Source organism: Symphodus melops, assembly GCF_947650265.1.
Source record: "Symphodus melops genome assembly, chromosome: 17".
NCBI classification, from domain to species: Eukaryota; Metazoa; Chordata; class Actinopteri; order Labriformes; family Labridae; genus Symphodus; species Symphodus melops.
Window position 1 is genome coordinate 10,419,706 of NC_136707.1, and position 27,226 is coordinate 10,446,931.

Here is a 27,226-nt window from a genome sequence, read left to right on the forward strand (position 1 = left end):
TAAAATGAAAGTGATGACACTAATTGCTCCTGCCCCACAGCAATCCTCTATCCAAAGCGAATGCACTTCAGGTGGTTTTTAAAGAAATGAACCTTCTCTTTGAACCTGGAATCTGCAGTCCCTGGATTTCTGAAGTGTCTGTACTTATCCATTTCCTTGCCGGTCATACGAGGCTGATGGCCAATGGATACATGGTTACAGGTGACAACCATCAGGGAGCCCATTCCATCCATAAAGAACTCTAGAGTGAAAGACAAATATTGGCATTTTTATGAAAAAACATGGCTTGTACCATGGCCAACAGATTGTGGATTAATAACACCTGAGATCCACGCTAATCTTGGTCTCAATTTACCTGAGTGTGCTACTCGCTGGAGCTTAGGGTCAAATCCCACCTTCTGTGCAGCATCTGTACGAGCCAGGAAGAAGTTGACTACCCCACTGGCCAGAGAGCATTGTGGGTAACCAGGAAGTGAATGGAACTTGCCTTTAGACTTTCTGTTCAGGCAACCACCATCAATTTCATCACCTTCCTCATACTCCAGAGTGAAATAAAATTGGTTCCCATTGACTGAGCCACCGAGCTGAAAAGTACAGGGAGATAAAATAACTGGTTATAAACTGGTCTGGTCAGAATTTGCAGAAACATGGTTTTATTGTTTAAGGAAATAGTCATACTCTATGCAGAATTTTCAAAGCTATTCACACAATTTTATTTCTAGAAATGCAGTTTAACGCGAAAACAGCTGCAACTTCCATCCCCAAATTCACTCATGCAAACAGAACACTTAATTCACATCTGTATTACAGTGACTGTGCTGCCACTTAATTTATCACAGGCTTGTATGTTTCACAAGTGTGTTTTTACCATTTTTCATCAAGTTATATTGTTCTATCTGCAGCTCCTGCAGTCAGACTCATAAAGACTCTGCACACTGCAGCATGGTCTACAACTGTAGTTTATCCTGTCATAAAGCCACAGATGGAGACCGTATTGTACATAATAGGGCTTATAAAGCGCCACCCGGCAGAGAACAGGATGAGAGAGCAGGTGCTTGTCAGGAATTAGGGTGAGGTCATGTAGATGTGTGTTAGATCTAATGTCTGGTAGCACAGTGTGAAAATTATCTCTGGGGGGGGGAGTAATCTGTTTCAAATTTTCTTAGTATGTGACATCACAAGTTGGATTCTGGAAAGAAAAAAATCCCCTCCCCTCCCCTGGTATCTCCACCCTTGGACTCCACCCCCCAGCCTAGAGCAAATATTTTGTGCATGTCGGCCATTTTTATTGTCTCTACAGAGAAGCGATGTCTACCGGAATACTCAGGGGGTCTTATTGCTTTAAAGAGACACACGCAAACCAAAATGGAGCATTCTGAGAGAGCTGGTTTCTACCGGGTCACAAACCTCCTCTGGTGCTTGATTCACATTATATTTTGACCAAAGCACAGCACAGATGTTTCATACAGAGCACAGTGTGAGCCCCACAGAGAGGTTCTGCACTTAAATGGCACCAAGCCACCATTCCAACGACCTATCTTTCATCAGGAAAGAAAGACGTCATTTCCAGTCCATCAGCCAGGCATCCTGACTACAACCTGGAACATGCACATCCTCCAGAGAGACTTCGCCACCATTGAAGTGGAGACGACCACTCCACCTGTCATACACCTCATTCTAAATGAAATGAACGTGGTTATAGTCCAGAGCCGAGCAGAAGTCGTACAGAGCGTGGTTATTCTCCAAGGCGCCAAGTTAACCCAGGAGAGCGTTACTCTCCAGAATGTCCTCAACCTCATAGGAGCAGACACGTTTCGCGTCATGTCGATTACCCTACTGATCGAGACTAATCCCCTGGAAGGTATAGGTACTCACCAGAGCGTCAGTACTCCACACATGGAACATGGAGTCCACTTGGGGGGCCAGGAATGGACCAATCGGGGTCCCATGCCTACTATCCCAGACTTCATCCATATTCCAGATATTAATGGATCATCTCAAACTGGAAGAAGCTCTGCTCATCGCTGACTCCTATAGTAATTCTCATTTCCCCTTCACAGACACCATGGCAGCCTTGAATCAGCAATATGGGCTCAATATCAACTGGCTCTTCAGCGCATTGCAGAGCTCATGGATGGCCCTAACATCACTAGTGGCGACATCCAGCACTTCAGGATGTTTGCGTTGCGCGTCAGACCTCTGGTAAGCATGTTGTAAGCTGGGTAGAAAAGGAAGAGTGGAACTGGATTGCGGGTTGCATGTTTCTTGCCCACTAGAGAAGCTACCACATGACCTACAGTCCAGTTTTCGATGCTTCATCCACCCACTAAGGATACAGATCCCCACTCTCCTAGATTTAGCAGACTGGTTAGAATACGAACTCCAGGTGCAGGAAGATGTCACAGTACAGTAGCAGCTCAAAGAAGGATACCAATCCAAAATGCAAAGATGCAAAACGGAAGACCAGGTCTGTGAAAGCTTCAGTTCTTCTGCTGGGAACAGAAACGAAATCCTTTGGAGAACCAGCCAAAGCACCAGTTACGAGGCAAGTCAGCAAGACCTTCTGCCCATTCTGTGATAATACCAAGCAATCACTGAATAACTATGCCAACTTCAAACTGCTCAACAGCACCCAGAAAAGTACATAGGTCCAAACCAAAAACTGCTGTTGGCGTTGTGGTACAAACCATCAAGCAGCAGAGTGTGACCTCAAGATGTGTTGCACTTGTTCCTTTCAGTTCCAAGGTGTTGATCTGAATAAGCTCTTGCTCCCTGGACCAACACTGGGTCCCTCTCTGCTCACCGTCCTCCTGCGCTTCACAGCTTCACGGTTGCAGTGACCAGTGATATACATGGTATGTTCCACCAAGTCAGGCTTCTCCCAGGGGATCAACCTCTCCTCCGCTTTCTCTGGCGAGACGTCAAGCGTGATGAACAGCCCACTGTCTATGAGTGGAGAGTGCTGCCCTTTGGCACCACATGCGGCCCGGCTGCGCAACATATGCTCTCCAAAAGCATGTTTTGGATCACAGTCAGCCTGGTGATGAGAGAGAGTCGGTCCTCAAGTACTTCTACGTCGATAACTGTCTACAAAGTGTATCTTCTGAAGAGAGCGCCACTGCCCTGGTGAAACAGTTACAGTCACTCTTAGCACAAGGCGGCTTTGAGCTGAGGCAGTGGGCCAGCAACCGAACAGACACAATCCGCCACCTCCCAGCAGACGTGCGATCGGAAAGTGCTGAGAAATGGATTTCGCAGGGCCAACCTGACCAGCAGTAATCAGCCCTAGGACTCCAGTGGCATTGTCAGACTGACACCCTGTCCTACAAGTCCCGAACTGTTGGTGCAAATAAGACCACAATGCATTCAATCTATAAGGTGCTAGCCTGTCAGTACGACCCACTCGGGTTTCTTATACCATACAAAACAAGAGCCAAAGTCCTGGTCCAGCACCTGTGGGACACAAAAAGAGATTGGGATTACCCAGACTTACTGGGCCCCTTGCTGCGTGCCTGGAAGGAGTGGGAGGAAGCGCTGTCATATCTACCAAGCATAACCCTGCCGAGATGCTATATCACCCCTGGGCTTGACTCCACTGCCAGTCGGCGTGAGGTACACGTGTTTTGCGATGCCTCTGAACAGGCATATGGCTCTGTGGCATACCTGAGAACTGAAAGTCCAATGGGTGAGATAGAAATAGCATTCCTCACCACACGGTCAAGAGTGGCTCCTAAGAAGAAGCAATCTATTCCACGTTTGGAGCTATGCGCTGCGTTAACAGGAGCTCAGGTAACAAAGCTGCTCAGGACTGAGCTATCACTCCCTATCCAGCAGTTTGTATTGTGGACTGAACTCACCTGGCTGACATCGGACTCATGCCGATTTAAAGTTTTTGTGGGCACCCGAGTGTCAGAGATCCAAGACCTGACCATTGGTGACACCTGGCGTTATGTTGATTCTGCCACTAACCCTGCAGATGACTTCACAAGAGGGAAGCCACTCTCTGATCTAGCAACTGACACCCGTTGGAGCCATGGGCCACCGTTCTTGCTCTACAGCCCAGATCAGATTCTGTGGACTCACCTCTGCCTTACCTGCACCCCTGATGCCACACAGTTCAATACCTTCAGTGACCTCATAACCGCCACAGCACACTCTCTACATGGGGCGGCTAAAGATGCACTCACAGCTGAAGACTATCGCAAGGCTCAAATTGCCCTTCTTCAACAAGTGCAATTAGACTGCTTCCCCACAGACCTTGCCCAGTTAGTCAAACAAGCCCTTGCTGAGGAGCAGCCCCCTCCTCACTCTGGCTCCAGAATTTGATGGACAAGATGAGCTCATCCGAGTAGGCGGCCGTCTATGCCACAGCAGCTAGCTTGATCCACAAACAATCCATCCAGTAGTGCTTGACGCCAAACACCTAGTCACACAGCTGATAATTAAAGACTTTGATGAGCAGCTACACCACCCAGGTCCTGAGAGGGTCTTTGCTGAAATTCGACGCAAAAACTGGATCCTGCATGGTCGAGAGGCTGTTCGTCGTCATCAGCGAAGCTGCACTGAGTGTCAGAGATGACGCAGTAAACCCAACCTCCCCAAGATGACTGATCTACATCCTCCAAGGTTGCGCCTTTATAAGCCAGCCTTCTTCTCCACAGGTGTGGACTGTTTCGGCCCCTACTCCATCAAAATAGGGCGAAGAAGTGAAAAACGTTGGGGGATAACATTCAAATGCATGACCACTAGGGCTATACACCTTGATATCCTCGACACTGATGCCTTTCTAATGGCTTTAAGGCGATTCATAGCCAGGAGGGGCAAGCCATTCGAATTGCTATCAGATCAGGGTACCAACTTTAAAGGAGGTGACCGTTAACTGCGAGAAGCGTTCGCAGCTATCCAACCGGATGTGCAAGATCAGCTCACACCCCAGCAGGTCCAGTGGAGATTCAACCCACTTAATGCTCCTCATTTTGGCGGCTGTTGGGAGCGTGAAACACGGTCACTAAAGCAAGCCTTTGCAAATCACGCTCGGAGTCCAGTTGGTGACAGAGGAGGTGCTGAGGACATTCCTCATTGTAGTTGAAGGTATCCTTAACTCCAAGCCCTTGGGCTACACATCATCCGATATTGCAGATATTGATCCTGTAACCCCAAACTCATTGCTAATTGGACGGCCAGATGCATCCCGCCCACAAGTTGTATATCCTGAATTGGAGCTCCTGGGCAGAAGACGCTGGCGTCATACTCAGGTCCTTGCTGACCATTTCTGGAGGAGTTTCATCAAATACTACCTTGCTAACCTTCAGGCACGACAAAAATGGCACACAAACCAGTGGAAATTCAAGACGTGCGATCACCTGCAGCGGGTTTCACACAATAGGATCCAGTACAGTTAATGCAAGAAAGCTACAACTTTCTCACACACAGGGAACTGTTTGGAAAGGTGATAAACGGGTATAATATGTCCCCTTTGAGGTAATACTTGTTAATACTTTCACAATTAACCAATACCCTTTCCAAACAAAATACCAACGAAAAAGTTAAGCACACTGTCTAACTTGCATTGGACTTACCTCCCAATAAATTTATTTTTGCGAGTTGGACAGTGCACAAAAGTTTGAATGCAATTTTGTCATATTTTGTCATATCTCCATGTTTACATATCTCCATGTTTTCAGTCCCTTAAGAGCCCAGCTGAAAGGTTTATTTTTTTAAATAAATTGTAATGGTTGGAGGATAGTAAGAAGGGCTCAGAAGTTTAGGTTGGTGGTACTTCCAATGCAAACTTGCTAGTTAGTTAGTGGAAACAAGCCACAAATGTTGATAACCCTTTTTTAAGAGTTCTTTTTTAAGTTTCATTGAGTCTGTCCTCACTTTGATGGCTAATGCTGTAGCCATATCCTTGAAAACACAAAACTACTGCTGGGCACGGTCAAAGTGTGCAGTAAAATTGGCCTTCCACTACATGTAACATTCACCATATCAAATATACATATACATATACAGATTTTTTGCATAGACTACAATGCAAAGTGCCTTGTATTACTAGGATCTAATAGCAAATATAGCATCACCAACACAAATGTAAATGCCTGTGGACTGCATGAATTAAAACTTTTTTTTATTAGCAAATGACCCACCAATCCTCTAGCCAAAGTGGTCATATTTGTTTTTAATTGTCTATTCGTTGATATTACTTTGAACCGTGTATTTATGTAGAAACTGCTGTGTTAAGCCTTTGGTGATAATAAAATATCCTGGACCAAGACCTCTTGAAAAAGGAACCATTTTATTCTCACCACGTCCAACTCTGGAAAAGCCTCCATGATCTCCACCATCTTTTCTATCTTTGTCTTCTCTGTGAACAGAAAGTCATCATCCACCCACAGGAAGTATTTGGTTGTAACCTGAGAGATCACAAGATTTCTGCCTGCAAACCAGCCCTAAAAGGAGAAAGAAAAACATGCAAACATTTTGTAGTTTTAACTCAGGTGACAATGCATTGCAGTACTTAAGTTTGCAATAGTCCTGCTATCAAATGTAGTAAAAGATGTGTTTCCAGGAATGAGACAGGATCAGCTGGGCAATCCAGAGGGAACAGTACTGTGTGTGCATGTCTTAGTGTGGGTGTACAAAGACCTCATTATCTGTATCTATTCAACCAAAAGATATCAGTATCTTAACTTATAAACTGGAAGTGGGCATAAGTTAAATCAAAATGTGTATTTTCTATAGCTTTGTTGCAACAATTATTAGGTTGATAACAATGGAGTTAGATCAGTCTCAATTTTTATGAATGCGCACAGAAGGATTCACCAGTGTATTTTGTGCATGTTTTTTGTGTGTTTCTGTCAAAATGGGGTGCTGAGTGTACATTAATGAGAAATAAAACTTTTTGAATTTTAGCAAATGGCTTCAATGAAACAGAGTCAACAATTTAAAGGGGTCTGAATACTTTCTGTACCTACTGTATACAGACTGTAAGTAACCCAGTTAATGTTGACTTAAAACCTATGAGACCATGCTCACGGACCCATTCATATTGAGATGCTGGAGGATATGTTCACTGGTGCCTTTATAACGTTGCTTCATTGCAATTCGAGGTGCAGTCCGTGAAAAAAAAGTGGTTTGGGTGCTTTAGTCTTTGTGTGCAATTAGCCACACGGACATTGGAATTTACTTAACTCAAAGACGCATTTATAACTGATTCCGAAAGGAAAAAATGTTTCTCCATTTCTCCTTATTAGTGCTGAATTTATGTTATATTTGGTGTTTAAGTCTTTGTATACCTGAGCTGGAGGCATGATGTAATGCTCAAGGTTATCACCAGTAATATTCTGTGGCACAAAGCTGTCATCCGCAATGAGGATTTTAATGTTGCTGTAGAACTTCCGAATGCTGCTTATCAACACATTGAGATTTGGGTAGCGAAGGAATGTCTTTGTGGCGATGCTCACTTGAGAATTAATATCTGAAAAGCAGACAAAAGTTATTGCAAGTAAACTGAAATAACAATTAAACAAGACAGACTTTAAGCAAAAGCAGTGTTTTTCATTTTCAAGATCAAAACTGATGCTTGTATGATAACAAGAAATCTTATGACCACCCAGACAAATTAACTCTTACCTGTCCCAATGTCATACAGGACTGGCATTTTGGGTACTTTAATGGTAATGGGAAACACAGCTTCATGGTTCTCAAACTTGAAGAGTGCTTAAAAGAGAAGTCATCAGTAATATGTTAGTTAGAAACAATGTTAATCCACAGATTACAAGGCATCAACATGCACAGCGTTCCATCTCTGCAGTAGTTTTGCTCCGTTGGAAAGCGTGCACCTTAACCCACTGGGTCAGTTTTTGAGGCGCAAGTCCATAGTACTCAAATTGCTGTAAAAAAATAAAGCATCTTAAGAAGCTTAAGAAAACAGTTTTGAAACAGATAACCAAATACTGGCTGAAACTAACCCCACCACAAATAGTTAAATGGAAAGAAACAATTAATTATATAATGTGGATGATGTTAAGTTAATGTTAATGTTGAGAGAATAACACATAGGACAAGGAACTTAAGTGATCTCTGCAAATCACAATTGAAAAAGCTAACAAACAAAGATTAGAACTATTAGAGTAAACCAAAGCCCATTATTTATCTTTATTTTTGATTACTAATTTGCATTCTTTTGTTAAGTCAGCCTGCTCAGGTGCTTACATCACCCTTTTTTATTTTTATTTTATTTTTCAAACCCAACTTAGTTTGTAAGGTTATCAGAAAGAAACGTGAGTGATCTAGGGCTAGTATAGTCCAGGAATGGAATTGGACTTATAGATGCAGAAGTTCCAGTTAACTCCTCAGTTCCTGCCAAAGTGCCCTTAAAGAAGGCAATAAACCCCCAAATGCTTGTTAGTCCCCTAGCCCCCTAATGCTGACATCTTTGTGCTTTTGGGTTTCAGTGTGTATGTAAGAGAGAGAAATATCAAATTTTCCATTGGAGTAACAATGTATTTAGATTAAAAAAAAAAAAAAAAAGTTTGGAGGGTCTCACGTTTCAGTTATTTATCCTTTGTTTTTTCCTCGGACTGAGGTACTTCTGGATAGAGAAAACTTTTGCTATGGCAAAGTCTTCTCAGTGTGTCACAGAAAACCTCAAAAAGTGGTTACTGATGGATTCAGAGGCAAGATGGTCGCCATGACAGGACAGCTAACATTAGCCGACATCAATAGCATCTGACATTGACCATGCTTGAAATTATTTTCACAAGTTTTATAGATTATCTTCATACACAGACATTTATTAAATATCAATAAAAGTCTGTTAAATCTCAAGGTGTATTGATGCAGGGGAGTGGGATGAAATTGCATATCCCGGCAATCTATAAGTTATCCCACAGGGCTAACCACTAAAATCGTAAACGATTGAATAGGAGGGGAGAAAAATAACCAACAATATTTACAATCCAAATAACTAGGCTTCTCTTTCTAATTAGCCTTGAGATAAGGTAAAACTAAACCAATCAATGCTGCCGAGCAGCTGATAAAAAAAAAAATGATTACAGGGAAGAACAAAGAATCTCACTAAGACACAAAGGCCACCAGGCTGTTTTTTATAGAAACCAAAAAGGCTGGGTCAGAATTCCCATCCCAACAAACTCTATTTCTGAAGTTGTTAGGAATATCAAGCCAAGTAGTGCTTAAGGAAAAATTAAAGGCCCCAAAGAAACACAGAGAACCACTCTCTATCTCTGAAGGTGAGACAATGAGTCAGCAATGAGTGCTGCAACTCTAGAGAATATATGAATTTGACACCTGGTCCATATCAGGGCTAATCACTCACTCACTCACACAATTTTAAATAGTTTTAAATCGAAAGGAGATTGGCGACGAGATTTTTGTACAAAAAAAAAAAAAAACTGATCTGTGGTTAGTTATAGCATACTGTGGTCGCCTGCCCTTTCAACAAAGGTAGATTTATATACATACCAAGGTCTCCAGTGTGTGTATGGTAGATGGTGCTCATATATGACACTTTAGACAGCTGGTTGTTAAGAACCACCAAGCTCCCAGCCTCAATAGTCAGCTGCGTCTCACCGTTGCCTGTCATTTAAATTACATTATTACATCATTAATTACTGCAATAATATATATATATATATATATATATATATATACACACACACACATAAGTAATCAAGATTATGAAATCAGAATGGTCATATTTAATACAGTAAGACAGGAAACATCCAACCACTCTCAGCCCATTAATTAGTTCCTTTACACAGCATATTCTTATATTCCCATGACATTTTGCAGCTCCAGGTTGTTTACTCCAATATTGTGACATAAAAGATGAGCTGTTTGCATGTCTAATTTCCACATATTCCACACTTATGTCCACTTATAACTGACTCCCTCCCTGGATCGGAAGGGAGTCAGTTATAATATGTTTTACAATGGAGTTGTGTCTAACAAAGACACCTGACACTTGCCAGGGCAGGAGTTCTGGGGTCTCTACTACAAAGCAGGATTTGAGATTAATGAGTTAAATTCATGGTTAACCCTGGGTTTTCAGTCCTACGAGGGTCGTTCACTTCTCACCTGGGATTTTATATTAAGCTATAGTCCATTAGCTTTATGATAAGTTATGTTAATTTTTCGCTGATACCCTTCAACAGAGACTGAAAAAGCGAAAGAAAGTTTTAGTTGAAGATGTACAATTACGAATATTTTCTTGTCTTTGAATTATATTTTCATATTAATATTTAATATCTCCATGCTGCTCTGTTGTGATTGTCAGAGCTGCAGCTGACCTTCTCAAACTGTTCTCCTCTCCACTTGAAAGAGTCAAGCAACATATTCAGTTCAGAGAAGAAACAGGAGTTATTATAGTCAGTTCAAAGAATTAAAGATGAAACAAATATAATAAGCCGCAGTTTTCACATTTATACTCTACGATTTTCCTTTTCTATTTCCTTTTGTCATTCCTGCATTTGTTGCTGCAGCTGTGTAACTTTAGTCTTTGAGCCTGTTTGTCTTGACATATTTATATTGTTAATATAGTTTGATCAGAATTTGTAGATATGACGATCTGCTGACGACAGACACAGTGATAACTGAGATAGGTTAAATGAAGATAACTGTGCCCTTTTATGTGAATGCACTCTTGGCAACTCTGGGTTGACCAATCAGGTTGATAACCAGCATTGTTGACATCACAGACCTATTAAATCACTGATCCATTGGCTTGTTGTAGCAAGCACAAGCTCCTTTGGACTGACAGCGCACATACTGCGTGCCGTGGTCTGTCTGCGCCACAGTTTTCTTCGGGCAGACGGCGCACGCCCATTGTCACTGGATCCATTTCTGGAACGTCAACGCACGCAGCATACCCATGATCAGCTGAACACACGTCATGGGTACAAGATCCCAAGGGAATAAAGAGAAAAATGTGCAGACGACATTTCTCCTTGTCTTTCTGAGGATGATTTGTCTTTTGTTTGATTTGATATTCTGTCTAGCTTGACGCGTCTGCCTAGCTTGATTTGTGTCTGCAGCGAGCTGCGTCGAAAATAGACCTGCAATGTATTTGAAAAGGAGCACAGCTCTTGAGACGGATCGCAGCGCCCGCTGAACACAAAGGTTGACTAGAGTGGCGTAGTGCGCGGTACTAACAAACTGCGCGAACGGAGTATGTGAATGCACCTTGACTGTAGCATTCCCAATATGGTAAAAGGGGCGGGACATATCCGAGAACAAAGCCAAATGACTGACCAATTACGAGAGAGCAGATCGGCCAACTGAACTGATCAGACACGTGGGGACCCTTTTTTTCTTTTTTTGTCTTTGTAAGGGAGTTTGAGCATTAGAAATACAAGCACATGAAATACATGCAGAGGCTGAATGGAGTGGCAGTACAAGAAAACAAACACATTTTCAAACATGAAGGTTTGTGAATGTACTAAGTAGACATGAACCCCAAAAAGGGCATAATATGGGACTTAAACTGGCATGAGCCATAAAACTCTGCCACAGATACCACCGTTTTCTGCAAATAATATTACCACTCTGACTGCATGAGGCAACTGGTGTTGCTGTTTGTAAAATTGAGTTTTTTTGTACCAAGGATAATTTACAGGCTGCTAAGCCGTGCAGTTTGAAGTGACACTTTGCCAGTGTTTTGACAATTAGACCATTTCTTTGAGTAAGTACAAGGACTCTGTCTCTGGGCAAGTAGTCAATAAAAGTTCGGAGTGGTTGAGTGGTATGTCGTAAAGGTTGTCCATACGTAGACAAATCAGTAAATGACTAAATAAATGCAGTGAACACCAAGCTTTGGTAGACTACTGGTTGCTTATTATCTGAAACATATTGTCATTTGAGACTAATTCTTATACAAGACCTGTTTTGAGTTTTAAACTTACCTTCAATGATAACACCTTCAGCTGGAATTTCAATAGAGAGTACTCCTTTGGACACACTTAAAGACACCTAGAGTAGACATAACCTCATCAAATAAGCACACATACCTGCACAATGCTCTGAATGAACTCTCATCATTGTCTGATTAATTATTTTTGGAAGTTCTATAATTTGACATTTATTTCATAATATTATGGTACTATATAATATATATAGAGTAGGTTAACTTGAACTTGACATGAACCCTCCGCATGGCTGACTACTGAGTATTGTCTTTTATCATGGGGTACTTTGACTTATTTACAGTAAACAGGAGGAGATGAGAACCCTGGGCAGTTAGTGAGATGTGGTGGGGTCTCACCTGTAGCTGAACGTGGGGAAAAACTCAAACCCTTTACAGACTGTGATTCTGCAACAGGCCATTAATAAAGTCCTGCAGGTACCTTGGCTTACAATTGGATGACATTCTGGAGTGGTCTGCATATCTACAAGATGGGCCTGAGCTGGCTTTACTTCCTGAGGATGCTCAGGTGCTTTCATGTCAGCAGCAGAATTATCAACATGTTGTATCAGTCTGTAGTCCAATTTTATTTTCTGTTATGTGCTGGGGTGCAGGCATCACAGTAAAGGATGCAAGCAGACTGAATTAACTGATCAACAGAATCCAGCCCCTCTGTTTCAGAGAAGGAAAGGGAAGTCTTTCTTGCATCAATCAATCAGGCTTTACAACTCATCCATCTGTGCCAAATTTACACGCTCAACTGGACAACTAATCATTCTGTGTCTCTCACCACTGTCAGAATACATGCAAATGAATGTGCCTGTGTACAATTTGTAACATGATTTTAATAATGAGCTTTTACTTTGTGGCACGGGTTCACACCAACCTTGTAGTTGTCGTTCCTTCTTTCCTCCGCATTCAGACTTAAACCTATAATAAAAAATGACATCAGACATAAAAGCTGCCCTTTAAAATATATATATATATATATATATATATATATATATATATATATATATATATATATATATTAGTTAGTTAGTCAGTTAAATATATGTAACAAATTTACTTTTACAGTAGGTGAATGCCAATTCAGTTTTCTATTTGTACTTCTCTATGATGAAGCCTGACTAAATTAGCCCTACTGTTGTTGAGTTTCTTTTAAACATTTCTGTCAGGACAGGTTACGATCCCTCAGTCTGTGATTCAGATTAAATTATAACTGCATTTTTCATGAAAATTTGTTGTGACAGAAATACTCTCTGAACTATACTGTAGTGTGTAGCATACCTGGTATGAGAGTGGGGGTCATAGGCCGTACTGTAAAACCCTGGATAGGATACGTCAGAGGAGAGTTGGCTGCAGCAAACAGCAATTTTGATAATACTGTTGTAGTCCTTTTGGAGAAATGGGGGAGAAAGGAAATGGGGAGTACTTTTGTTATCTGTGTGCTTTATGAATCAGCAGATTGTTCAAAGATGTTTTTACCAACCACCATTGCTCAGACTTGATTGAATAAGGGAGAATTCAGACTGAAATCATCCTTGAGATAATATCATGCAATGGGCTAGCTCGATTAGTGGGAACATGTTGCTTAAACATAGGACCAAGCAACAAAGTTATTAAACTATGTAAGTCAAGCTCTATCAGTCACTTGGCAACAAAGTTATGGAACTCTCTCAGTTAGGGCGCTATATAAGTCTCTTAATGATTAAATGCACACTCACAAATACAATAAGGATTTATATATAAATAGACTCAACCAACAATACTGTTTAATGCTCACAAAAACATTAGTCATTCTATAAAAAGATCTGGTCTCAAAAATGGATAGTTACATAGAACACAGTGCAATAACACACTGAAGTGTGGCAAGGTAGGTCTTGAGTAATCATTTGGATGTCAATTGTTCAGTGCAGTGTTAAATATGTGTGGGGAGCGAGTGCCAGAGGGAGGGGCAAAACAAAAGGCCCTACCCCCCAGGTTGTTGGTATTACTGGTGTTTTTGCAAAGTTAAATTTAGTAATGATAAAACATAGCAAATTAGCCTCAAATCACAGAGTGAAATAACTCTAATTGTCAAGTGCAAAGCGAGTTCATATTACCTCAAAACAATCTTTGTCTCTTGATTATTACTACATTTTATTGAAACAGAATTATTTCTAAAATGTGTCTCATTTAAAATGTCCCCTTTGATTCTTGGACTGTGTTTCCTGACATTTCCTATACTTTTTTTTAACCCGTCTCAATAAATTCTTGAAATGTATTGATCCATCGATTACCTGTCTTTGTACTGTTGAAACTCCTTAGCTCGGCGGTTCGACAGCTCCTCGTACTCATCCTGAAGGATGTGGTCTTTAAAGAGCATAGAGCCTTTAGGACAACTGCATGGAACAGGTAGAGGAGTAGCAATAGTTGGAATGGACCTGCAAGGGTAAGGGTTTCATAGATAAATCAAAATGGGTCACAATTCTGTGCTCCTCTTTTTCAAATTATCACTTAAATAAAACTACTTGCAATAACTTTCATTGCACTAGTCGCGCTTTCAGCAAATTAACAATAGTTCTATTCAGACAGCTGTTTCAAGCCTTTGGCGACATTTTGGCTCCTCTGATGTTTCGCCATCAATCTACATGTTACAGGGGTCAAATGGGGGGATGAAATGATCCCCTGTGTACCTATTTAGAGGTTGTAACAGAGGTGTTACAGAGGTGAGATGGTCCAATGGGCGAGCGCTGTGAGAACTGTCAAATATTAAGGAGGTGAACCCAAGTGCAGAAGTAACAAAAAATGGTTTGTTAAAACAAAACCTCAAAAGACAAAACAAGGCTTACTTTTTTTTTAAATAGTACAACTAAAAATAACCACAGGAAGCAACAAGGAAATTCTAGGAAGATGGGTAACAGCCGCAAAACGACATCCACTAACAAACTACAGTGATCTGACAACACAAGGAAAGGAACACTGGGACTAAATAGACTGGGGAAATCAAACAGAACTGTCAATGGGTGAGACCAAAAAGAAACAGGTCAGGACAATCAGAGCAATCATAAGAGGAGAGAAACACACAGACTGAGTTTACATGGACATATACAGTATAATCAGAATAAAAGCTTGATCTGAATAAAAATGCTGCATGTAAACATGTCACTTAGAACAGACTGATCCGATCAGGCCCATATGGAAAGAAATGTCTTTCCAATCGAGAAGAACGTTGTTCGGATCGGGATACATACACGCTCGATCTGATCGTGTCTGCCTGACTGGGGAAAACAAATCCTGACTGTGCATGTCTGCCCCCGTAATATGACTTGTTTCCATATACCTCTTCATCAGAGCCTAAAGTTTACAGTCTATGATCAAAGCGCAGAAATTGCTGAATAATTGCTGGTTCATTTCAGAAAGTTTTGTCTCCACCTTGATTGTTGAACTCCATGACTTCCCTCTCCCACCATCTTGTTTAGATCATATTTTGTTTTATGTATAAATGTATCTTATTAATCTTTTTCGCAGATATGATTTCATATGACCTGATTTTATAAAAATTTCAGCCCACATCACGGTAAAAAAGAGTTCACTTTGGAGTGATAGTTAGTCTTTCCCAGCGAACTAGTGACATCTCTAAAATCAATGGATTCATTTTAAACTGTTTTCAATCAGACTGAAGAAATTGCACAATCACTAAAGTTTGAAAAAATAATCTGTTTTCATGTACTGCTGCTCTGTGTAGCCTTTCTCATCTAAGTCTGCTTGCAACACTGTGAAGAGCCCACATTCCCAGTACCAAGGTGTGCAAACTCTGATCGGGTTGGTTTGCCAGTCTGCCTTGTCGTAATTTGTCAGTCTTTTGGCACTTTTCTTGGAAATTGCTCGACCCTTTTACCATATTGGGAATGCAGCTACTGTTGCCCTGAGGGGAACAAAAAGCAATGGCCAGTTTTTAACATGACCAATTTTTCCTTACGTTAACATAATACCAGTTATTTTGTCGTGTTTTATTTTAAGTTTCTATGTATTAAATTTCATTCTCTGACTTATCAGTAAATGAAGGTGTCTTTGTGAAGAAAACTTGTAAGAATGTCTCCCCACATTCCAACATACGTTTAGTGTGAGCCTGGGCAGTTAATCTCTTTAATTATCATCTCCTTAAAAGGAATTGTTTACGCAGACTAGATGTCAGGTTCTTGATGATAAACAGGTAGGAAGTGTCTTCCCTTACAGACTGGAGAAAGGATGCAGGAGTATGATGCACCAATGAGAGAAGGCGAACCACACATCTGAAGATGCATAATTTGGAAAGCTGTGCCAATTGGAGGAAAGAAACCACACATCTGAAAATGCATAATTTGGTTAGATATTGTCTTTCTAGTGTAAAAAAGGGTTCAGAGAAAGATAGTCGGGGCTCAGACTTCACGAACTGATCCAGCATCTGTCTGTCGTCAGGGACACCCAGAGACTCTGTAACTTGTATTCTTGATTCATCAGATTAATAAACACTGTTAACCTGAAAGAGACGCCTCCAGTCATTCCTCTCATCCCATCAAAAGAATGCACAGAGAGATTCAAGGTAATTATTTAAAGGAGTCAGATTTCTATTTACAACATTTAGGAAAAGGATAAAACAGCCAACTTTTATCCAACAGTACGCAGATTGAACAGACCGGGTTGCCCCACCTCATTTTAAGATAAACACAACCCTGGACACTGCATCAAATTGCAATGCAATGGTTGAGGTTAAGTTAATTGCTATTTTGTGAGCACTGGGAGTTACATTGGCAATTACATGAGGAGAAGTCAACACACACACACACACACACACACACACATCTTACCTTTGTTTTTGTGCGTGGTAAACATCCTTGGTTGGCGTTTGTTTACAGGTGTGGAATATCATCACATAGAAGATCAGCAGCATGATGACACAAGTAATGGCTGCCCCTTGACGATGCATTTGATGAAAGACCATCTAGAGAAAGATTAAGATTAGGCCAAGACAACCAATTTATTATCAATATGTTCTAGTTCCAAAAGTCTTGAAATACAGCCCTCTTCACACATGGCCTAAATATATTAATTACATTTAAAAATAAGTATGTCAAGATAATTAGAGGGAAAACATTGTATCTTTTTGACTTATTTAAAAGCAAGTGTGTAAGTGTGTAACTATTTATTGGATTTTAATGCATGCAGTGCTGCAGTGGAAGACTTCAAATCTTAGAGCAGGGGTGTCAAGCGTACACCCCGGGCTGGATCAGACCCACGAACAGGTTTAATCCGGCCCACGTGAGGATTTTGTAAAGTATAAAAATGAGTTACAATTTTACAATAAAATAAACTGCTTTTCCAACGAGTCCACTGGGTGGCGTAATAGCAATTGTGTTTCGCAAGCTTTATATGCGGGCTGAGCAAGTAGGCCAAGCAAGTGCAGCTAGTCCGGATCATACGGATGAGCTCCTTTGTGATATGCCCGTGCTATTCATTACCCTTATTGCCACAATGTGTCTGTCAAAAAAAGAGAAAAATTGATGCCGAGTGTTTCAAGAAAAATGGTCATCCTCCTATGTATTTACGAAAGTGAAAGGGAAAGCTGTATGTTTGGTGTGTTCACAGCATGTTTCGGTGCTGAAAGAATATAACCTTTGTCGCCACTATATGATTCTTCATGCCGACAAATTAGACAACTTTGAAGGACAGCGGAAAAGAGAGAAGGTGAATGAACTGTTGGCGGGTCTGAAGAAACAGTGCGGTTACTCATAGCCGAGACATCAGTGACACTGCAGTGAAAGCAACTTATTGCTAATGAAATTGCTGTGGCTTCAAAACTATTTACCATTGAGGGTGAATTTTTGAAAACCTGCATGATGAAGACAGCGGAGATTATAATAATAACTTTATTTAAATAGCACCTTTAAAAACTACCGTTTACAAAGTGCTTTACATATAAAAACAAATACAAATCAACATTTAGAGGGTGATGGACAGATACAACAAATACAACAGCAGTTAGAGGGAACAGAGGTAAACGGATGGACCAAACAAAAAATAAATGGCTCAAATAAAATAACTAATAATTAGACTGAAAGGGGGTGGGACGACATCACTGATAAGACTGCAGACAGCAGGAGAGTTGAAAAAAAGCAGTAAGGATTATAAAAAACTAAGTGAAGTAAAATAAGTGCAAGAAGGGAGGAATTGAAAGACTAAGACAAAAAATAGATAGTTAAAAACAATTAAATGAATGAGGAAAGGAGAGATTAGTTGAATCTTAAAAGAAAAGATCACATAAAAGCAAGTCTATAAAATCAGTTTTAAGAAGTGATTTAAAAGATGCCACTGACTCTGTGTTACACCACTCAGGCGGCAACGGCATGTATGGTGTGGAAAAACATTTTATTACTATGTTTATTACATTTTATTAAGCAAAATGGCAAGACAAGCTGTCGGTACATCCGAACCGTGCACACACTTTTATGGACGCACCCGAGTACACGCTCAGACTCAGTTCACCAGCCACTTCTTTAAGTTTCACATTCCTGTGCAACAAAGAGCTTACACTGCCACCTGCTGGCGAATGTAGAAATACAGAACTGAACAGAAACCTGTAATATCACATTGTGTAATTACCAACATGTCGAATTAAAGTGGCTGTAAACTCTTTTACAGGTGCTACATCTGCCCGCCGTATCTCCTCAGGCAGGTTGTTCCAAAGTCGAGGGGCCCTGATCTCAAAGGCTCAGTCTCCTTTAGACTTGAGCCTCGACTTTGGAACGACCAGAAGGGAGCTGCCTGAGGATCTAAGATCTCGGGGTGGTTGATAGGGGGTTAAAATGTCACAGATTTAATTTAAGGCAAGGCCAAGACAGGCTTTAAAAGTAATCAGTAAGATCTTAGAATCAATTCTAAAAGTGACAGGTAGCCAGTGGAGAGAAGCAAGAACAGGGGTGATGTGATGTCGTCTGTTAAAACCAGTGAGAAGCCTAGCTGCTGCTTTCTGGACCAGTTGGAGGTGGGAAATGTGATTTGTGGGTTAAACCGGAGAGAAGGGAGTTGCAATAATCGAGGCGAGAAAAGATTAATGAGTGGATTAGTTTTTCCAGGTCGGCAGGTGGGAGAATTGATTTAATTTTTGAGATGGATCTGATTTGGATGAAGCAGGACTGAACAACTTTCTTGATATGCTGGTTGAAGGTGAGGTCTTACTTTAAAAATGACTCCTAAATTTAAAGCAGCTGAATTTCAATAAATCAATAAAGTAATATCCTATCCTATCCTATGACCAAGGCTTAGGATGTTCAATGTTTCGGCGGATTTGGACAGCCAGTTAAAGCGCAAAGTGAAGTCCTTTATTGCATTTTCAGCTGCAACTGATGAAAGCACGGAAATTACAGATGTTGCACAACTGGTCATATATTCATCCGCGGAGTTGACAACACATTTATTGGAGTTTATGGAGTTGGTGCCAATGACCGATACAAAGACAGCAGCTGATATTTTCACCGCACTCGTCGACGCATGGATGGGGTCGGAGTGGACTGGACAGGACAGGACAGATAGTGCGCTTTCAATAATCAGGAGAAAAGCAGGTGTAGTGACAAAGTTCAGAGAAAAAGTTCATTCTGCAAATGGTGGAGGTGATTTTTGGACTTTTCACTGCATTTTGCACAAGGAGGCTTTGTGTTGCAAGTCATGAAAGATGGATCACGTCATGAAGGTGATCATCCAAACTTAATTTAATCTGATACAGAAGCCTGAATCACCGTCCATTAGACAGCCTTCTCAGAGAGAAAGAGAGAAACAACTATGGCCTGCCATACAACACAGAGGTAAGATGGTTCCGGCGTTTCTTTGATTTAAGGGAGGAAATTGAACAGTTCGTGGCCGAAGAGAGCAAACCAGTGTTAGAATTTCAGTCCGCAGAATGGATGCAGGATCTTGCATTTATGGTGGATGTTACTGAGCACCTGAATAACTTGAACAGCTGCAAGGGCGCAACAAAGTTGTCACGCAGTATTATGACAGCATGAATTTGTTCAAACTCAAGCTGTCCTTGTGGGAGACACAACTCGCCGCTGATGATGCAGCTCACTTCCCTTGTCTGAAAGATGTATACGTGATCCATCATGTCGCAGACATGAAGCGGTTAAAATAACGGGACTGTTACGGGATTTTGATCGGTTTCAGATTTTTTGGTGAACTGTAGAACGACTTCAAAGTGTTTTGCTCGCCATTCACCGTGAATGCCTCTGATCTGCTCGTTACCATGCAACTTGAAATTATATACTTGCAGTGTGAGTCGGATTTGATGGGAAAATTTGCCGCAGCTGACTTCGACACATTCTATCAAAATCTCTTGCCAGGTTACTGCAACTTGACAGCACTGGTTTTAAAAGTGTTGTGCATGTTTGGAACAACGTATCAAAGTATTGTTGTTGTGAGTTATATATATTGGGGGGGGGGGGGGGGTTTGTTTGTTTTTTTGTTTATGTTTCGGGGCTTTTATTTTTGTTTACCAGCCAACAGGATATAAAGAGATATGCCTACAGGTGGGCACAAACGCTATGCAGAGGGAAGTCGTCCATTCAATTTTACATAACGGACAGCTGGAAAGGTGCACAAGGTGCTCTGTCCAATTCTTTATCCAGCGTGTTTAAATTGTTTGTGATGTTGTGTGTGTGTGTGTGTGCGAGCTCCTGTGAAGCTTAGTCGTCAGGATGAAGCAGTTCGGGTTGGGCAATCAGCGGTTTTTCCATCATCAGCTGTTTATTGGCCTCTAACGCATACTTTTGATTTAAGGTTGAATTAGGTTGTAACTTTGGGTTAAGTAATATGAATTTCAAATTTCACTGTTGCACACACAAGCACTTGAATCACATCCAGAAATTGGCTGCCACTCAGGATGTGACGCCTTATATTGATGCGCTGGTGAAAGCTAGATGCCAGAGGCCTGTACTACGAAACAGGATTTGAGCTTAGCAAGGTAACTTCAGGGTTAACTCTGGGTTTTCAGTCCTACAAGGGCCGATTACTTTTTACCTGAGTATATCACCACGGTAACTTATGCTGAACACATAACCTCTCCGGAGCAGGTTTGTTGGAGATAAGAGATCAAATTGTGAAAATCTCCGCCCACTGACGAATCAGATCTCTTGATCGTGGAGCTCCTGGAGCTGATCGAGAGGGGGGAGGACACTTTGTGTCCCGCATGATTTTACATTAGACTACAGTCCGTTTAGTTAACGATTATGTTTCACTGATATCCTTCAACAGAGACTGAAAAAAGTGCTGTAACATTTTAGTTGAAGATGTAAAATAACAAATATTTGGCGTTGAATTGTATTTCCATTCATGTTTAATGTCACAAAGTTGCTCTGTTTGTGATGGTCAGAGCTGCAGTTTAAATATAACTTCTCAAAACTGTTCTACTCTCTACTTTAAAGAGTCAGAGCAACACATTCAGTTAAATAACAGGAGTTATTATAGTCAGTTCTAAGGTGAACTAACGATGGGACAAATATAAGCTGCAGTTTTTACTCACAGATTTCCCTTTTTTTTGTCCTTCCTGCATTTGTTACTGCAGCTGTGTCTCGTGGGAGCCTGTTTGTTTTAACGTATTTATATTGTTAATATAAATTGTAGTTTCTGTAAATGTAGTGTTTGTAAATGTGACGATCTGCTGACGGCAGACTCAGTGATGATTGTTAAAGCTTAAATGACGCTAACTCCGCCCCTTTTGCATAAACGCACTCTCAGTTACCCCAGATTGACGGATCAGGTTGATAATCAGCTTCGTAGGACTGATAATCTTGATCTCTTATGTCAGGGTTTGTTAAGCCAGATAACCCATAGAGACCCTGGATATGTTGAACTCGCTTCGTAGTACAGGCCCCAGGTTTCAGGAGTAAATAAACAATGGATAACCCCACCTATAATGCTGCATAAGATACCCTGATAGTTCTTCCAAATTCAAAAAACTTTATTTGTTCCCAGGGGGCAATTCAAGGGCACACAGAGCAGCAGATAACGGCAGTGCAACGATACAAAAACATTTAACCAATCAACAGAGAATAAAGTGTCAATACAGTCATAATACATATATGTAGTATAGTAATGAACAGACAACATAGATGTATAGTGCAGTAATAGAGTAATATATAACTCTAAAGCTATTCTGTGAAGATGATTGTCTTGTGTGGAAATTTAAAGAAAGTCAACACAACTGTGATTTACGGTGATACTGTCACTTCAGCTCATACGTTTGGTTTGTTGAAAGTGTTCATCTATTGCAGAGCTTTTATTTTTCTATCATTAAATACAAGGCAGGGAGTAACTCGCCCCCCTTGAATAGTTTCAACCTCAGTGTGTATGGTTTGTTGAGTTATCACAGGATTAATATGTGGAAATGACAAATTAGGTTTTTGAACAGTTATTTTATTATTACTATTTATTTTTTATTTTGATAGGCTGTGACTTAACGTTTAATGGCTTTTTAGACACACTGAGATGAAGTCTAGTTCCAATCCCTGAGGGATTGTGTTCTTTAAATACCATGTCTGTTATTATACCGGTCTGGCCCTCTAGGGAATAGATTTTCCTCCATGTGGCCCCTGAGCCAAAATGAGTTTGACACCCCTGTTTTAGAGGATAGTTAGGATAAAATAGCTCCTACCTTTTTGCTCTGTGGTTCCTCTCTAGTCCTTTTCATAAGTGGCCATATTCATTTGCGGAGTTCTTTGAATTTCACTGTTTTTTTAACAGATGTATCTGACAACATTTTTACTTTGAAAGCAACTTCATGAATTCGTTGTTATATCTTTCTCTGTTTACATGTGGTTTTATTGTAAATAGGTGTGCTATTTGTACATTTGGTAAGAGGTTTATGTTTAATGGTTGTTTTCCTATTTTGTTTTTTCTTTACACAGCTCTTACGGTGTGTTTGTGATGATTGCATTGATCTATGAAATAAAAGTTATCATAAACCATCAGTCAACCATTGTTCCAGCCGGGTCTGCTACATATCTTTGTGAACAAGTTTTCTCTGTAATGAGCGTCAATAAAACAAATCTGCTCTCAAAGCTCACGCACAAGCACTTGACTCACATCCTGAAATTGGCCGCTAATCAGGATGTTGACACCTTATATTGACACACTGGTGAAAGCCAAATACAAGGTTTTAGGAGTAAAATAAACCATGGATAACCCCACCTTTAATACTGCTTAAGACACCCTTCAGTCTTCTGTGAAAATTTAAAGAAAGTCAACACAACAGTGTGTAATTTGCAGTTAAACTTGTAGTCATAAGTCTTGTTCATTGCAGAGCTTTTATGTTTCTATTATTAAATACAAGGCAGGGAGTAACTCAACCCTCTTGAATAGTTTCTACGGTTTGTTATCACAGGATTAATATGTAGAAATGACAAATTAGGTATTTCATACTTAGAACAGTGATTTTATTATTACTATTCATTTTTTTATTTTGATAGGCTGTGACTTAACGTTTAATGGCTTTTTAGACTCACTGAGATGAAGTCCAGTTCCAATCACTGAGGCATTGTGTTCTTTAAATATCATGTCTTTTATTATACCGGTCTGGCCCTCTTGGGAATAGATTTTCTTCCATGTGGCCCCTGACCTAGACAGGGGAGTTTGACACCCCTGTCTTAGAGGATAGTTAGGATAAAATAGCTCCTACCTTTTTGCTCTGTGGTTCCTCTCGAGTCCTTTTCCTGCAAACATGAAGAACAACCTAAAGGTCTTTGACAAGAATGCAGAAAGACAGACACACTGTGGGGCCGGTTCCTAATACTTTGATGGACTGGTTTTCAAGTGACACTGTATGGAAAACTGAAAGTGTGAGTGCTGTATGGCATTTACTTGAGACGAACATCCCTAGGCGTTAAATAAAAAAAACGAGAGGGCATGATTTGGCAATTTGGAATTAATTTCACTCGCATTGAGAATCAGATTACAAGAATTATCAGATTAAAAGTAATTAAAAGGTTTAAAAGTAAAAGAATAAAATATAACAACTTTTTGACAAGATGGATTGATGTATAGATGGATGTACTTTATGGATCATGTGGATTTTTCTCCAAAAGAGTGAAAATAAAGAGTGAGAAGATCTATTCAAAAAAGAACCCCAAGATCGATCGGGTCTCAATGAACATTTATTTGAAGCCAGAATCAGCGTTCGAAGACCCCTCCCTCACACGGAGAGGAGAGAAAGAGGCCCCGAAGAAAGGCAAACATGAACACTTACACATTTCCATCACATTACACAGGGCACTCCCCATCACCACATAGAGCCACTGCCCACCTGGCAGGGCACGATCTATCTCCTTGTGTGAGAAAAAGACCCTACGTGACGATTTACCATCTCCCAAAGCTGAGAAGGAGATGGAATCTAGTGAGAAAGAGACTGGGTGACTCTTCCCACATGTACAAACGGTGAGAAACAGAATAAAGGGTGATGATGGAAAACAAAACACCCGATAGGCTGTGCATGTAGTATTCTAAGACATTTCAGATACATTTTATATGACAGATTCTATGAGACCTTTGTACAATGCATATAGTACACATGGAGTACAATTTTCTATAACAATCCCAAGCTGCATGCCAGAACAAAGTAACACAGAGGTGAAAAAAAACACTGCGATGTATTGAGAGGATGACAAGCTGTTCTTTGTGTACTCTTTTGCCACAGTTCTTGACAAATTTAAGAACTACACCATTGAATGGTGTGATGTTTGTTTAGGGTTATTTCCTTTAGATAAGGAACAAAGAAATGTTTCAAAAGAAAAGTTGCATCCTGTCTGGAGTGATGCCAATCACTCAATCGAAGGCAGAGACAATAAACGGGACTCCCCACCTCTTTCAGCAGTTTCTTGAGTTCATGTTTGAGCAGCCGGCCTAGAACCAAAGACACCATTGTACTGGAGAATATCTGTGATCACCATCTCTCTTATCCTGTCAGTGTTACCACACAGCTCTTTGTAGCACCATGCTTGTAACAAACAGTGTTTGTGAAGCAAACACTGTCATCTTTGGGTATTTTAGTGCAGGGTTTCTTAACCTTTTTGACCTTGGGGCCCAACATTTTCAGGGCAAGGTAGTCTGGGGCCCAATCGAGTGAATGGTTCTGATTTAACTTTTGTGGTCATTTTTATTTAATAGCTATTTGTGTCACTATGTTGTAATAATGAATACTGTTCTTCATTTGTATGTTTTTTAATCAATATATCAACCTATACATTGGCTAATTATGCATAAAACCTTGCGCAAGTTAAGATCATTTAATTAATTTTGCTCATATAAAATCATGTTTTAGTGCATGTTTGTCAAATAAGTAACACAATATAAACTTAGCAACAAAAGCAATAAAATTAGGTGCTCAATGAAGTTAGGTAGATTTGGTGAAATTAAAAAGAGCATTCTGTTTTGTGTAGCGCTGCCACCGTTGCCGTCATTATTTTTTCGTTTTAAGAACCTCTCCATTACGTTTCCATTCAGATTCAGGCCCTGTTTACACGGAGACGCTGTGACAGTAAGACGAAACATTTGGACATACGCAGTAGTCGAGAACAAACAACAATGGTGGCGGCTATGTGCTTCAGCAGCTATTGGCGTTGTATCGTCTTTTAAAACAGAACCTTGATATGATACATTGTGTATGTCGCCACCGAAAGAGCAACGAATACTTGCGGCAAATAGTTCAACCTTTACCCAAACACAGGGCGACCATACGCAGCATTTAGGTAAGACTTGGGAGAACTAGCCGTTGAGGAGGATGTTGTGGAGGAAGTGGTTATACTGCTGAGTGTTGCGCTGTAAAGTTCCACTGCCCACTACTGGCCGGGCGTGACAACTACATCGTTTTCACTCAGGCAAGACCTGCCGTGTAGACGGTCTGAACTTCGAATCCGGAGTGCGGTCGTTTCGATGCATTTCTGTCATAGCGTCTCCGTGTAAAGGGGGCCTCAGGGTAGTCACCTAGCAGAGTTGAGACTTCTCCATAGACGTTAAGCTAAATATTCTTCTCCTTCTCGTGATGTAGGCCTACTTCTAACTGATGATACTGCCTCTGGTGGTCGGAGAGTATATTGCAGGCCAACGATCACGGCCCTTACGGCCCACAGATGCAAACATATTATCCCCTCGCGGCCCTGCAGGTGGCGCTCGCGGCCCTTCGAAGGGCCATGGTTAAGAAACCCTGTTTTAGTGCAAATGTTTTCAAACTAAGAGACATGAACTTCAGACTGCATTGCTGCACACTGATCAGCTCCAAGTAGAGTTCCACTTTATCAAGTGAGTAAACTCAGACAACAGTCCGATCTTCTACATGTCCATACTATCGTGATGCAACTTTGTCCCTTACTTTTTATTCACCATGAATCTGTGCGTTGGTGTGTAATTCAAGGAAGTACATTAGCGATGCTAGACTTCTACATTAGTGGACCTCAGTATGTGGACACCAGTATGCATAGTATGTGTGTTGATGTTTTCTGATCAGAAGGAAATGTTCAGTATTATTTACATAATTTCTATTTACAGTCTGATGAAAGCAGGTGAAACTTTTGTTTTAACATAAGCTAAAGCAGCAGAAACCAGTTAGAAGTGTGGAAAGAACTGAAGACAGTCAGGATAAGCACCCAGTGCAGATGTGTGCCTATTAAGACCAGTAGCTCTGATAACATAGCAAATAAAACTAAAGAAATACCAATCCTTCAATATCTCTGTTGTAATCCTCCATTCTGTGTCACCTCTCTATTTTTGTTTGGCCTGTTTTCTGATTAGCAGTTTGTGCGCTCGGCCACTCAGCTTTTTTTTTACTGATCGTACACCCCGTTGAGAAAATATTTCAAACTGCCTTGTTTAATACATTTTCGTATCATATTACCCTTTTACATTGTCTCATTGATGTCCTCTGTAAGGTCTCTAAATACCAGTGTGAACATGTGTCTAATGAACACTTGGAATGTTAATAAAAATATTGGATCATAGCTATTTTTCAGAAAAGGCACACATACAGGAAATGTAGGTTAGGTGTCCAAAACCCCCCCTAACCTGTTGGTGAACACTATTAAACTGTGCTACTCACCACTGCACTATTATTGTCACGTCTGCCAGGCGGAAAACAGGAAGGAGGACCCATGTGCAGAAAACCAAATATTTATTAGACAAAAGACAGAACAAAAACTTACCTAAATAATAAAGCCAAAATGTCCAAAAGAGCCTCAAAGAGAAACAACAAGATAATCCACAGGAGCAGGGAGACACACCACACCAACAGATTACAAAAGACAATGA

The 27,226-nt window shown here is 40.7% G+C and overlaps 1 protein-coding gene across 1 annotated transcript; it reads right to left on the minus strand.

The window, feature by feature from the left end:
* Window positions 1-27,226, minus strand: LOC306838358 (beta-1,4 N-acetylgalactosaminyltransferase 1-like). The gene is made up of 14 exons (XM_079366485.1): window positions 27,121-27,226; window positions 23,610-23,643; window positions 16,753-16,886; window positions 14,203-14,346; window positions 13,211-13,317; window positions 12,807-12,850; window positions 11,922-11,988; window positions 9,484-9,597; window positions 7,633-7,719; window positions 7,296-7,477; window positions 6,306-6,449; window positions 488-584; window positions 356-409; window positions 1-241 (listed from the first exon to the last, which is right to left on the minus strand). The coding sequence occupies exons 3-14, from the start codon at window positions 16,884-16,886 to the stop codon at window positions 48-50; spliced, it is 1,368 nt and encodes a 455-aa protein (XP_079222611.1). The 5' UTR covers window positions 23,610-23,643; window positions 27,121-27,226; the 3' UTR covers window positions 1-47.